The sequence below is a fragment of the Dendropsophus ebraccatus genome, chromosome 7 (genome assembly GCF_027789765.1).
Source record: "Dendropsophus ebraccatus isolate aDenEbr1 chromosome 7, aDenEbr1.pat, whole genome shotgun sequence".
Lineage (NCBI taxonomy): Eukaryota > Metazoa > Chordata > Amphibia > Anura > Hylidae > Dendropsophus > Dendropsophus ebraccatus.
Genome location: NC_091460.1, coordinates 142752647 through 142768513, shown reverse-complemented (window position 1 = coordinate 142768513; position 15867 = coordinate 142752647). Strand labels below are relative to the sequence as shown.

Genomic DNA, 15867 nt, shown 5'->3' with positions numbered 1-15867 from the left:
AGATACGGTAGATTGGCGCTGTGTCCAGAAAACCCCACCTCTTTTACCCGTCTGGCCGCCCTTATATCCCACTGGTATAACTGTACCTCCTTCTCTGCCTCTCAGATCTCGCCGCTGTCTGATGTTTTTTATTAATTTTTATTTGGTGCCATTGGAAGAGGGGTTGTCTTACAGGGCGAGTATATCCTAAACTCCATATTTTAACTGGAAAAGTTAGGGTCGTCTTATACCCCTAGTCGTCTTGTACGCTGGAAAATACGGTAATTTTTTTCTGGTTTTGCAGCCTATTTTATGCAAACATTAAGTCTGTCGTTGCAAAGTAAAATTAGTGGTGCAAAGAATAAGGGCTCATGTGGGTCTGTAGGGAAAAAAATCGAGTGCTGTGGCCTTTTAAACACGAGGAGGAAAAAACGAAAGCACAAAAACGAAAATGTGCCTGGTCCTGAAAGGGTTAAAGGGAACCTGTCATCACATTAAAGCAGCCTGAAGGGCAGTCCCTGGCTGCTTCTCCCTGCCCCACCTGCCTTGATTAATAGACCTCTCCCTGTATAGGTATAGTAAGAAATCTACCAATCAAATGAGGAGGGGCCGGCAGACGCCACCAGGGGCCATCAGGATGATGTACAGTTCAGGCAGCATGAAAGTGATCTTTGACTGAAGCAAGAATTTCAGAAATATGTGATTAGACAAATCTCATAGCCATCATTTCTGTTCTTGAATATAACCTAAATGCAGACAGGTCTCCCTCATATAAGAAGCCCCTTCAGCTATAAAGAAACTTACCTTTGTGCTCTATGGTGTCCAAGTGATTCATACAAACTTACTGTCTATGCTACAAGCCAAGAAATTCTCAAATAAATCCCCAATTATTATACAGAACAATCCCATCCCCAAGCATGCTGATCGAGTTATCCATAAATAATAGATAATTGGAAGTCTTAAAGTAATACTCACTTTCTCCAGATAAATGAGTAACGCAAAATGATTAGGTCTGGATTGTACTTTAATACATGGACAATGATCATACAGCATACATTCAGAGTTACGCGATATCTGATCGGTGCAATGGTTGAAGATGTGACGGAAGCGTTCAACCTATGGGGACTTATTAAACAGTTTGGTGGCACGAATATGTTGCAGCTTATACCAAGTATTAAAGTGATATAGTCCCCCCTTTCCATATATGAAGTTCTCAGCTTTATTCTTAAGCTTATATTCTGGGCATTTCATTTTAACTCCGCCCCTTCCTTGAAGCCCCACCCATATGGCACTGTCCACCAACAATAACATGCATTTTTGAGCAGAAAGACCACCAAGATATGTAATGTCCAGAATATAAGTTTAATAATGGTGCTGAGAACTGATATGGAAAGGGAGGAACAATATCACTTTAAAAACACCGCCACTAAACGTCTAATTGTTTTTTTACGGTTATGGAACTTGATTGTTTCGCTGTCATGTCATATGCATATAATATGCTTTATAATTCACTCCTGAGACTCTTCATAGTGGGCATAGCCACTGGCATATGTTCTGCCTAGGTTTAGGTGACTAAATGGTTCAGAAGCCTCGGTGTCAGAATCCCTATCCCCTTCCTCATCACATTCCTCATCGTCTTCATCTTCCTCTTCATCGTCATCTTCGTCATCATAGTTTAGGTTTGATCCGCCAGAGGCAAGATTTTTCCAGTAGTTCTCATAGCCAGAAGCCCCATCATCGTCTTCATCACCTCCAGTTTGCCTTCCAAACTTCAGTGTGCGTGCTGGAGAATACACAATAAACGTGACTTTAATGGCATTTAACATTAAACAGGTTTATAGGGACACAGTGCAGCTTTATGACTGGACCTTACAAAGCTTTGTACTCCATCAATGTGTGATCACTGAATGTCTGACCCCTAAATACAAAAACAAAAGGGCTGCTGGGGATCCATTCACATACCGCTGTCTCCCAATACCATAACAGAACTTTAACCCTTTAAGCATCAGCCTAATGTTGTCCTCAAAGGGAATCTGTCACTAGGTTTATGTCGCATAAACTAGTGACAGAAATGCTGAACAGATCAGTGTATTACTTACATCATTCTGTTCAGCTGTTCTCCTAATATGCAGGAGAATAGGATTCTTGCCGCACCCCTCCCCCCACCCTCTAGCTGTTGAGTAAGGGCCCTATTCCACCGGACGATTATCGTTCAGATTATCGTTAAATCGTTCGAATCTAAACGATAATTGTTCGGTTGAAATGCAGTTAACGATTAACGACCGAACGAGAAATCGTTGATCGCTTTATAAGACCTGGGCCTATTTTTATCGTTGCTCGTTCGCATTGAATAAGACATCGTTCGGTCGTTCGCAATAGATACGAACGCAATAGCGAATAAATAGCGAAGAAAAACGATCGCAATTACGATCATAAGTAACGATTATCGTTCCATGGAAACGAGTGAACGTTTTCAGGTCTTTCGCAATAGCGGTCGTTTGAGATCGTTAATCGTTAACGATTATGCAAATGATAATCGTCCGGTGGAATAGGGCCCTAAGGGTCCATCTACACAGAAAGGTTATCTAACAGATTATCCACCAAAGGTTTGAAGCCAAAGCCAGAAACAGACTATAAACAGAGATCAGGTCATAAAGTAAAGCCTGCGATTTCTCCTCTTTTCAAATCCATTCCTGGCTTTGGCTTCAAATCTTTGGCAGATAATCTTTCCGTGTAAATGGACCCTTACAGCCGACTACCTATACACAGCATGGATAGATAACTGCCAATCAGCAGCTGGTAGGTGGAGTTTTCTGCTTCTCATGAATATCCAGGACTACTGGTCTCATGTACATAATGGAGAGGACTCCTTATTGTTCATGTTATTCAGGAGGAGATCTCTGGATCAGCTGCACAGAACAGTGTAAGTGATACATCATTCTGCTCAGCTTCTCTGCCACTAGTTTATGCTACCCTGAGATAGAACAGCCTAAACCTACTGACAGAGAGGGGTTGGCCGACATAGAGGAGCATGTGACCATTCCCTGCCCCCCAGTGTCCTCCATAGAAATATACAGAGCATACAGAATATACAGTAGTGGAAACTAAGGGCGGGGCATGGCCATACGCTCCTCCATGGCGGCCATCTTATGGACAGAATCACCCCAGAGCAGGACAGCACAGCCTGGAGGAGGGGAGTCCGATTTTAGCTCTATGAGGTACACAGGGAGCTGCTGTCAATAAGGGCTTACTAATACTTTACACTGAACTATTTTACTATAAAGTGGTCAACCCCTTTAAAAGGGAAAGTCCAGTGTGGGGCAAAAATTATTGTGGGGCAACTACAGGCTGGGGGTGGGGGAACATAAAAAAGAAGTTCTCTCTTTAACTGTCCTGATGCCCGCGCAGTGCCGCGTCCCGCTCTTGGACCCCAGTCGGCTGTCTTCTTATCTCCCCTCTGGCGATGCCCCGCTCAGCCAGTCAGTGACTGGGGTGGGACACTGCTGCAGTCACTGATTGGCTGAGCCGCTAAACCCACCCACTTGTGATGTTCAACCGGGTCATGACGGACCTGGGACCCCCGAAGTTTTTAATTTCCCCCCACCCCCTGCCCATAATTCCTGTCCGTGTCTTTTCATTCTGTCCAATATCCTTATGATTTCTTGGTAGCAAAATCAGCATTTTCCCAGCAGTTTTTTTAAATTGATTAATTGCAATGTGGTGCATTATGTGTAATGGGGGATTGTGTTTATTTATTTTTTATTTCAGTGTTTTTTTAGTGAGATCTTAAAACAAACTAAGTATCTTACTAGACATGCTGAGGTTCTTTGTTTGCTGCGTTTCGTGGCCACATTTAGGGCAGGGCGGCTCCTTTCCCTTCTCAGTCTTGAAGACTTTGCTCCGAGCATGATCATCACAGAAACACGCCTGTCCACATAACAATGAGAGGCATTAGTCCAGCAGGAAACACTTTTACACTGAAAGTCATGAACATTTCACCATTGACAAATTGAAACAAGATGACAAGTCTGCTGGAGATGGGAAGCGTTTGCTCATAGTCCTAATAGGTGCATTGGGATTCCATAGAACCAGGGACTATCTATAGCCAAGAGAAACAGCTGGCCGCCGCAGTGGCTTCTATCTGAGGAGGGATTGGATTTGTCAGACGGTGGCCGGATACGCCGGCGGTCTGTGGCCCTTTGGGTGACTGAACTGGATGGTTAATAAATTTAGCATCTGCTTTTAATTGGTTGTAATTATTTTCATTTAACCCTTTAGGCACATTCATTCCCTGTTTGTTGCAAATAAAAACAGATGAGTAATGGATCCACATCCTTTCTCATTAATTATCATACAATTTAGTGAATTCTGTCACTAACAGTCATGTAAACAAAAACAGATCAGAACGGCATATTCTAAACTTGTTAAAAATGTTTAAAGTGTCACTGTCGTGAATTTTTTTTTTGCAGAAATCAATAGTCCAGGCGATTTTAAGAAACTTTGTAATTGGGTTTATTATCCGAAAAATGCATTTTTATCATGAAAAAGCAGTTTGAAGCTCTTCCCCTGTCTTCATTGTTCTCCTATGGAGAGAGCTAAAGAAAGACCAAAACAGGACAACAAAGAGTTAATCTACAAATCCCTCACCCGTTATCTGTTCTGACCATCACCAGTGACCTGTCTGAGCTCAGATTACAGCTGTCACCCAGCTCTGTGCCTGTAATCCTCTGTTCTCTGCTTTCTGCTGCCAGCTAACTCCCTCCTTCCTCCTCCCCCCTCCCCTCTCCCTAGAGCAGACAGGGGACGTCTCCTGCAACAAGTCACAATTTTCAGATTTTTCAGAGTGGATGAAAAAGAGGAAGGAGGGGGGGACCTGGGAAAAGGCTTTTTACATGCAGATAATGGCAGATTTGGCTAATAAACCCAATTACAAAGTTTCTTAAAATCGCCTGGACTATTGATTTCTGCAAAAAAAAAAAATACGACAGTGACTCTTTAACCTCTTAAGGACCCATGACGTACCGGCACGTCATGGATCACTGTCACTTAAGGACCCATGACGTGCCGGTACGTCATCCCTTTAAACGGGCGCCGCGGCCGGCCGGGTCCCGATCGGGGGAGATAGCCTGCTATAATACATAGCAGGCCATCTCTCCCTGTCGGCATGGAGGGTTGTTAACCCCCCCCATGCCGACGATCGCCGCTATTGGCTGATAAGCCCATAGCGGCGATCGGAACCTTTCCGGGCCATCGGTGGCCCGATGACCCGGAAAAAAATGGCGGTCGGTGCTGTCCGAGGACGGCACCGACCGCCATTACTGTAAAAAGTAATGGTGGTCACGGTACCACCGTCCCGATCGCCGTGAACGGCCGGCCAGCCGGCCGGCCGTTCACGGCGATCAAAGTCCCCACAAGTAATAAATACCTGCTCCGGACCCCTCAGCTAGGTAGCTGAGGGGTCCGGAGCAGGTATTTGTACATTACTCACCTGTCCCGGGGTCCTGATCGGCGTCTTCCGGGTTCCCGGCGTCCACTTCCTCTTGTCGGGACTTCGGCTTCTTCCGTGAGTCCCGATCGGCTGTTTCCGGCTCCAGCGTCGTCTATTTTCGTATTTTTCCGGCTCCAGCGTCGTCTATTTTCGGATCTTGCGCTCTGCTGCCCCCTAGCGGCTGATAAGTGTAATACACGTATCAGCCACTACAGGGATGTTCAGAATGTAGTAAAAAAAAAAAATTTTTTCCCAATTTTTTTTTTTTCTATTTTCCGCACCCTATCGCCGCTGAGTGTTGATCAGCATCGCACGAAAGTGCGCTGCTAATCAGCAACTCCTCCTTTTTGGCGTAGGGTGTTTTTTTTTTTTATATCCTACTGCCACGGTCTGCTTATAAGTGCCGAACATAAGTGCGGCATTCATCAGCAACACCATTTTTGGCGTAGGTTTTTTTTGTATACTTACTGTAAAAAACACGTAAAAAAACACTACATTACACCACACTACATTGAATAAAGTTTTACACTACACCACTACATACCCCATATACCAATCCCCATATAAAGATGGCCCCCAGGGTGTTTTCGGTGTCGGACGCATACATTATTATTGCCTCCGACACCGAAACAGCCAGTGAGGATGAATTGGGGGGATCCTTCTTTCCTCCATTCATCCTCATCCTCCTCATCATCCAGTGACGTGTCTGGGAGTAGCGTAGCGTACGCTGCCCCCCAGACACGTCTTTTCCGCCAGTACCGTCCCAATAAGAGATGACGGTATGGCGTGAAATTCTACAAACTCTGTGAGAGTACCTCAGGGTACACTTACAGATTTAGGGTACGTGCACACTGCGGAATGGCGAAGGATAACCCTTCGTGCATTCCGCAGCTGGCACCCGCCGGCGGACTGATGCAGGGGCGCGTCTCCGCCTGTGTCATAGACTCTATCCTATGCATGGGCGGATTCCATTATCCGTCATTCCATCAACACGTTGGACGCAGAGCGGAATCCGCCCGTGCATAGAATGGAGTCTACGACACGGACGGAGACGTGCGCCTGCATCAGTCCGCCGGCGGGTGCCAACTGCGGAATGCACAAAGGGTTATCCTTCGCGATTCCGCAGTGTGCACGTACCCTTAGAGTGTATGAAGGAAGGGACACCCGAATCCAGCCGCCAGATGCCCCCCCCCCCATCCTCGGAGTTAGTGGGGAGATCGTCCGGGAACTGATCTTCCCACTGCTGGATAAAGGTCACCACCACCCGTACGGGGATAACTTTTATACCAGCACCCCCTCTTCTGGTCCCTCGCTGCCTGAGCTACTGTAGCTTGCGGCACGATCCGAACATATCAGAAATAGTAATAGCGCCCTAATATTTAGCAGCCATGGAGCGGACCCAGCGCTTCTGGATATGAAGGACCCCGTACCGCACCAGGACAACATTTTCCAGGTGACGTCCCCCACACTGGAGAACAGGAGACCCCAGAAGAAGTGCAGAGTGTGGGGTAACAGGGGGATCAGGAAGGACACCATTTACCAGTGTGACACCTGTCCTGATCCCCCCGGCCTCTGCATACTGGATCGCTCCAAGGCGCACTACACGTCATTGGGGTTCTACATTATCTAAATTCTGTCCCTTATTCCTATTTCAGGGGTCACGTTGATCCAGGGATTATTCTGATCGCCATTATGGAGTCGGGAAGGAATTTTTCCCCTGTGATGAGGCTACTGTCCTCTGCCTCACGAGGGTTTTTTGCCTTCCTCTGGATCAACACAGGTTGAATTTGATGGACACCTGTCATTTCCAACCTTATAAACTAATAATTGGCCTAATACCCCCAAATAAATTAGAATTGTCCCTTTTCCCCAGCTAAGTAGGTATGGCTGCCATTCCCATTAGAGGAGGCCATGATGCAATTACAAAGCCTCTGTGCGGCCAGGACAGTAGAAACCCCCCACAAGTGACCCCATTCTGGAAACTACACCCCATAAGGAATCTAACAAGTGGGGCAGCGGGTATATGGCCCCCTGGTGACGGCCACATTTGGGACGTGAAAATGAAAAAAATGGTATTTTTTATTTTCACGGCACATGTCCTACACATGTGCCCATCACTAGTGGGGTCCATATGCTCACTGCACCCCTTGTTAGATTCCTTATGGGGTGTAGTTTCCAGAATGGGGTCACTTGTCGGGGGTTTCTACTGTTCTGGCAGCACAGGAGCTTTGTAATTGCGACATGGCCTCCATCCCCCATTCCAGCCTCTAAATGGCGCTCTGTCCTTTTGGTGACTTGCCCTGTGCCCATATGGCAAATTATGTCCACATGTGGGGTATTTTCGTACTCAGGGGAAACTACCCTACACGTTTTGTGTTCATTTTCTTTTTTAACCCCTTGTGGAAATGGAAAAAAATCAAGGCTAGACCAACATTTAGTGTAATTTTTTTAAAATTTTTACTCTAAATCATTGATCTTGTCTTGATTTTTTCATTTTCACAAGGGGTTAAAAGATAAAAAAAAACACAATGTGTAGAGCAATTTCCCCTGAGTACGGAAATACCCCACATGTGGACATAAAGCGCCATGCGGGTGCAGGGTAAGCCTCCAAAGGGAAGGTGCGCCATTTGGTTTTTGAAGGCTGGATTTGGATGGAATGGATTTCGAGGGGCCATGTTGCATTCAAAAGGCCCCTGTGTTGCCAAGACAGTTAAACCCCCCACAAGTGACCCTATTATGGAAACTACACCCCTCAAGGAATGTAACAAGGGGTGTAGTCAGCATATGGACCCCACTGGTGACGGGCACAAATGTGGAACAATGTGGCGTGAAAATGAAATATTAAATTTTTTACACTATAATGTTGGTCTAGCCTTGAATTTATCATTTTCACAAGGGGTTAAAAGAGAAAAAAACACACAAAATGTGTAGAGCAATTTCCCCCGAGTCCGTAAATACCCCACGTGTGGACATAAAGCGCCATGTGGGTGCAGGGCAAGCCTCCCAAGGGAAGGAGCGCCATTTGGATTTTAGAGGTTGGATTTGGCTAGAATGGATGATGAACGCCATGTCGCATTTACAGAGCCCTTGTGCTGCCAAAACACTGTAAACCCCCCACAAGTGACCCCATTCTGGAAACTACACCCCTCAAGGAATCTAACAAGGGGTGCAGTGAGGATATGGACCCCTGGATGACGGGCACATTTGTGCCATGAAAGTGAAAAAATGAAAATTTTCACTTTCACGTCACATTTTTCCACATTTGTGCCCGTCACCAGTGGGGTCCATATGCTCACTGCACCCCTTGTTAGATTCCTTGAGGGGTGTAGTTTCCAGAATGGGGTCACTTGTGGGGGGTTTCCAGTGTTTTGGCAGCACGAGGGCTCTGTAAATGCGACATGGCCCTTGAAATCCATTCCAGTGAAATCCAGCTTCCAAAAGCCAATTGGCGCTCCTTCCCTTTGGAGGCTCGTCCTGCGCCCGCTTGGCACTTTATGTCCACATGTGGGGTATTTCCGTACTCGGGAGAAACTGTGCTACATGTTTTGTGTTTTTTTTTTCCTTTTATCCCTTTGTGAAAATGAAAAATTGAAGGCTAGAACAACATTTTAGTGTAAAAAATACTTTAGTCTTTTTTCAAGCCATATTGTTTGGAAAATCTGTGAAGCACCTGTGGGGTCCAGATGCTCACCGCACCCCTTGTTACATTCCTTGAGGGGTGTAGTTTTCTAAATGGTGTCCCTTTAGGGGTGTTTTTTAGGTTTTGGCACCCCAGAGCCTCTGCCAACCTGAAGTGGTACAGTCAAAAATGACCAAAAATAACGGAGCCATTGAAATTCACTAGGCGCTCCCTTATATCTGAGGCTTGTGGTTGCGTCAAATAGCGCAATAGGGCCACATATGGGGTATTTCTATAAACTGCAGAAATGGGGCAATCAATATTGGGGTGCATTTCTCTGGTAATAGGTTTATAATTATGAAAAATATTGGATTACAATAAAATCTCTGCACAGAAAATTAAAATTTTCAAATTTCTTACACACTTAGCTTTTATTTCTGTGACTCCCCTAAAGGGTTAAAAAACTTTCTGGATGTGCTTTTGCAGAGTTTAGGGGGTGCAGTTTCTGAAATGGGGTGCTTCGTGAGGCTTTCTAACACACAGTCCCCTCAAATACACTTTAAACCTGAACAGTTCCCTAAAAATATCTGATTTTGAAATTTTACTGAAAATTTGGAAATTTGCTGCTAATGTTTTAAGCTTCCTATTGTCTAAAAAAAATGAAATATAGTTTAATAAATGCCGCCAACATAAAGTAGACATGTTGCTAATGCTATTTAATATATAATTTATGTGGTATAACCATTTTCTGTATAAGCAGAAAAGTTTTAAAGTTGGAAAAATGCATTTTTTCACAATTTTTCACGCTATTTTGGGTTTTTTCATAAAGATTCGTTATAAGTATCGACTCCAATTTACAAGAAATGTGAAGTACAATATGTCACGAGAAAACAATCTCAGAATCAGCCGGATAGGTAAAAGCATCCCGAAGTTATTAATGAATAAAGTGACACTGGTCAAATTCATAAAATTTGCTCCGGTCCTTAAGGCCATTTCAGGCCCGGTCCTTAAGGGGTTAACCCCTAGACGACCCTGGACGTAGGGTTACGTCATGGAAGTCTGTCCCCAGACGACCCATGACGTAACCTTACGTCACGGGTGTTATTCCCGCTATGAAGCGCGCTCCGGAGCGGAGCGCGCTTCATAGGAGGTGGGGGCCGGCTGCAGTGAGCAGCCGGGACCTCACCGGCAATGACACGCTGCAGCGATCGCGCTGCCGCGTGTCATTAACCCCTTAAACGCCGCGATCACGGCGCGACCGCGGCGTTTAAGTGTAAGTGACAGGGGGAGTCCCCTGTCACTTACCGATCGGGACCCCCGCAGTGTGACTGCGGGGGTCCCGATCGGTATAACGGACTGCTGGAGGTCTCTTACCTGTCTCCATGCGGTCCGATCGGCGCTCTGCTACTCTAAGCCTGCACAGGCAGGCTCAATGAGCAGAGCGCCGATAACACTGATCAATGCTGTGCCTATGGCATAGCATTCATCAGTGTAAAAATCAAACTAATCTATGTACAAGTCCCCCAAAGGGACTTCAAATGTGTAAAAAAAAAAAAGTTAAAAACACTAATACACTACCCCAAAACCCCTCCCCCAATAAAAGTTGAAATCACCCCCCTTTCCCATTATATAAATAAAACATATAAAAATAAATAAATAGATAAACATATAATATACCGTAGCGTGCGTAATTGTCCGATCTATTAAAATATAACAAGTGTCATTGTGACCGGTAAACGGCGTACACGAAAAGAGGGGAAAAAGTGCGCAGATTACCGATTTTATGTTACATTATATATATAAAAAAATTAATAAAAAGTGATCAAAACGTCCGATCTTCACAAATATGGTATTAATAAAAACTAGAGATCATGGCGGAAAAAATGACACCCCATACAGCCCCGTAGGTGAAAAAATAAAACCGTTATAAGCGTCACAATAGTCCCATTTTATTTATAATTAATTGCCAAAAAAAAGGATTTCATTTAAAAAAAATATATAACATTAGAGAATCTGTGTAAACCTGCATATGGTTGTGTTCGGACTGACCTATAGAATAATAGTGTCATGTCGCTGTTACCATATAGTGCATAACGTAGACACAGGAACCCCCCAAACGTTACCATATTGCATTCTTTTTTGCGATTTCATCAATTTATATCTTCATAAATAATATATTTGGAATTCCATCATACATGTTATGGGAAAATGAATGACGCCATTACAAAGTACAACTATTCCTGTAACAAATAAGCCCTTACATGGCCTTGTAGATAAAAAACTGAAAGTGCTGGAGCTCTTAGAAGGGGAGGAGGGAAAAACGGAAACACTAAGATCAAAATTTGCGCGGTCCACTGGGTCATTTTGGGCCTGGTCCTCAAAGGGTTAAAGCGGAAGTTCACAGAAAAAAATTCTTTCAAATCAACTGGTGCCAGAAAGTGCCAGAGATTTGTAATTTACTTCTAATTTAAAAATAAATCTGCAGTATTCCAGTACTTATCAGCTGCTGTATGTCCTGCAGGAAGTGGTGTCTCTCTCCAGTCTGACACAGTGCTCTCTGCTGCCACCTCTGTCCATGTCAGGAACTGTCCAGAGGAGCAGCAAATCCTCATAGAAAACCTCTCCTGCTCTACAGACTGGAACGAATACACCAATTCCTGCAGGACATACGGTAGCTGATAAGTAATGCAAGACGAGATTTTGTAATAGAAGTGAATTACATATCTCTAGCACCAGTTGATTTGAAATTTTTCTTTAGTGAACAACCCCTTTAATGCCTAGTAAAAAGCACTAATGAACAGCGCTAAACTATATGGTCCTGGCCCTATTAACGGGAATCAGTCAGCTCTATATCATGCTCAGAGCTGAAGACATTGGCAGATATAGGAAAATAAAACAAATGATACCTACCTCCTAGCAGATGTCTGTTTTGTAAAGTTATAAAATAATGTTTTTATTCTAAGCACATTCACCATAGAGGCCGTGCTGAGCATCCACGCCTCCTCCCTCGCCCACTCCTCCATGCATCAATTACATAGGGGGTTTGGCTTCCAGCCTTGTACATCAATTATGCAGAGCAGGGAAGAGAGGAGGCATGCATGCTGGAGCTCAGCCCGGCCTCTATGACACTTCATCTTAGAAGGAGCTTTTAAATCAAAATGGTCCAGGAAAAAACAAGAAGGTAACTGGTGCTAACACACACATTATAACCACATTATAATTGGAAAATGCCAGATGTACATGAAAAAAAGACCAAAAAAAAAAAAAAAAGTCTATCATTTAGCATAAATTTGGCGTTACTTTTTTTAACCCCTTCGTCATGAATGCATGGATGTCCAAGTCATATTGAAGTTATGTCCCTGCCACCTTCTAAGGGCCATAATGCTTTTATTTTCCACCATTGGGGCTGGTTCGGGCGTTTTACACCATGATCTATAATTTTTATCTGTATCATATTGGTGGAAAAGAAATTTTTCGATCACTTCTTATGCATTTTTTTTTCCCGATATATAATTCAACCTCTTAACGGATTAAATGTATGTCAATATATTTTCTGCCGGTTTCTCAGCATATAGTACAATTGGGGTCGCAAAAAATAAGAACTCATATGCGTCTGTATGTGAAAGAATGCGAGCGCTTTGATGGCCTTTCCAACACAGTAGCAAAAAACAAAAGTGCAAAAATAAAAATAAAAATCTGCAATCCTGGTGTTTTCTCCCACTTTTCATTCACTTTGCAGGTAAAATGTTGTTATATTTTATTAGATCAGATAATTCTGCCCACTACAATACCATATATGTTTATTTATTTACATATTTTTTATTTGTAACATGAGAAGGGGGGATTAAAATTTTTATTGGGACACAGATTTTTTATATTTAAAAAATTTTTTTATATCCTTTATAAGTCCCCCAAGGGGCTTACATATGCAATTATTCTTATATTGCATATACTAATCAATGCTACGCCATTGCACAGCATTGATCAGTATTATAGGCGCTCTGCAGGATGGAGGTATGTATCGCTCCCTTCACACCACATTTTGCTCATATATCTGGAGTATATGTCAGGATACCAGCAAAAAGGTATGCCAAGATATACCATGACACACTCATGACTGGCCCTTTAAGTGGACTAAACATAGTATATATTAGTAATTACGTTTGGTCTATTTACTGAACGGAAAAAAAAAAGCACTTTTGAGCCCCCAAACAAACAAGAATCTCAAAAGAACTCAAATTTATATAGTTTTCGGTGCGTTTTACTACTTTTGCTAACACTAAAACAGTAGTAACCTTGCACAGTAGGTAATATGGAGCTGCAAAAATTAAACCCCCAAAATGTGTCTTAATTTTATTTATTTTTTTCTATCCTGCAATATAGGTTAAAAAGTCATAAAAATATACAAATTGACCTGCAAAAAAAACAAGTGTCACGGCTCTTATAAAGAGCAGGCGTTTAAAAAAAAAAAAAAGAGAAAGTTGGTTGCGGTGTCTCTATGTCCTCATACATGTGTACGGCTAAAACCTGACAATGACTTGGCACTAACACACTGGAGTAAACAGCAACAGTAACTAAAACAGTGGCGAGAGGAACATGTATATAGTACAAAATCCCTTACAACCTTCTAAGGGGAGGGTGTTGTATCAGAATGAATAACCTAGTGCAGAGTCTCTCGGTTATAGTTTACCAGGAATCTCAATAGATCAGGTTTTTTTCTCTCTGGAATTAAAGAGGTATTCCAGGTATTCCCTTATCCACAGGTCCGTGAATGTTAGACTCAGAGTCTGATTCCTGAGCCTGATTCCTGATTCTGATTCCAGGCTTCAACTTCTCTAAAAAAAATGTGATGTCACAACCCGGGGTATACCTGAAGGGTCCAGCAGGGGGCGCAGTATATGTAGAAATAACATGTAAAAGAATGAATGCAGGACATAAAGCAGCTGATAAGTACTAGAAGACTTGAAATGTTTAATAGAAGTAAATTATAAATCTCCGGCACCAGTTGATTTGAAAGAATTTGTTTTGTGAACTACTCCTTTAACTGCAGAGGTGCAGTGGATTTTTAGCTGTGAAAAACTGATAGCAGTTTTATTCTGTGCAGAAATACTCTGATTATAATGATACATAGATAACCTGTAAGGGTTCTTGAGGACTTGGATTAAATACTAAGTTACAATACTAAATAAGAAATATATGTATTGTTATATATCCTAGACTCTCTGGTTACTAATAAAAAAAAAAAAAAAAAAAAAGAGGTGGAGTGATACCTTGCAGCGGAGGCATGAGTGCTGTCCTAATCGATTACAAGAAGCACCTGTTAAGGAAAGGGAAAAGAAATGTGAGACTAATGGTGCGTTTACACGATTATTGTTAGAATTTTCGCAATAACGATCGCATTTGACCAATAATCGGCTTGTGTAAACACAGCAAACGATCAAGAGACGAGCTAGAAATCGTTCATTGTGATCTTTCAACGTTCTCAAATTGTCGTTGGCTAAAAATTCGCAGATCCCTTCGTGTAAACAGTCTTTCAAAGATTTACCCTATGTGTGAGATGGGCTTAAGCGTTTTTAAAAACGATCGCAATAACGATCTTTTCAAACAATTATTCTAACGATTTATTCGTCTAAATGCTGATCATTATAAAAAACAAATTGTTGCTTCAAAATAGTTAAACGATCGATTGGGCGAATTATCGCTCCGTGTAAACCTAACATTAACACATACACAGATAAAGTCATCACATGAGTATTACGAGCTTTTTCTTTTTTTTTCATCTTTAGGCCATGTACACACTCTGTATATTTTTGTAAAAGTACGGCCGTTGTTGCCGATTGTAACAATGACTGTGCTTATTACGAAAATATAGGTTACCTTGCAGTCTATGGAATCCCGGCCGGAGCGTATACACATAGTAAACGCTCGGGCCGGGATCACTAGCAGCACCGCAAGCAACTGACATGTCAGTTTTCTGCGGCCACTCACCCTGTCAGTGTACACTATGGAGCAAGCAGCACCGGCCGTACACTTTATAGTGTGCAGTGGAGAGTTCTAATGCGGGCGCACGGATGCGCCCGCATCAGAACTCTGCAGCACTAAAGGTCATCTGGCCGGTACTGCAGTACTGGTCGGGATGATCTTTAATGAGACTGGACGTTCCGTGACCCGGCTGGATCACGGAACGTCCGATCTCTTACGAGGTCTGAACATAGCCTTATATTGTTTACCATACAGTAAAACAGTAAGATTCCCGAGGGGAAAAAAAACACAACAACTTACACTTAAAAGTTTCAGCCTCCAATACTTGACAACTGGCCTGATGTTCAAACTGGTCGTCTTCACATAGAAAGTTGTAACAGAAGGAGCAGCTGAATATCCTGCCCCCTGCAGAAGACAAAGCCACATCTTACAATCAGAATGTGCCAGAATATACCCAATAAGCAACCAGGAAGATAGATACTCCCCGACCCCTCGTACATTACTTTACCACCTTCTACTGTTCAGTAAAAACTTAAAAGCTCAAAAGGATGTATCCTATTCAGCAATCTGAAAGCCAGCAGCTGTCCGGGGTTACATCCTATGCATAGAGGTCTGAGCCTCATACACAGTGGGCACAATGATTAAAGGGGTACTCCGGGCGGGGTTTATTTTTATTGTATGGCCAGGGAAGGGGTGGAAATAGAAGCCTACGGTCACTTTCCTCCTCGGTTATAGTGCCGGGTCCCGGATCGCGCCGCCCTGTTTTCCCGTCCGCTGCTTCCTGGTCTGAGCTGTGGCT

General features: G+C 43.3%; 1 protein-coding gene across 1 annotated transcript in view; it reads right to left on the bottom strand.

The window, feature by feature from the left end:
- Positions 1–985: 985 nt before the first annotated feature.
- ZNF330 (zinc finger protein 330) overlaps positions 986–15867 on the bottom strand; it is a 30913-nt gene continuing 16031 nt past the window's right edge. Inside the window, exons 7-10 of the mRNA XM_069976857.1 lie at positions 15369–15473; positions 14357–14403; positions 3789–3906; positions 986–1762 (exon numbers count right to left, since the gene is read on the bottom strand). Of these exons, the coding sequence (XP_069832958.1) occupies positions 1488–1762; positions 3789–3906; positions 14357–14403; positions 15369–15473 (545 nt within the window). The 3' untranslated portion in view covers positions 986–1487. The remainder of the gene's footprint in view (positions 1763–3788; positions 3907–14356; positions 14404–15368; positions 15474–15867) is intronic.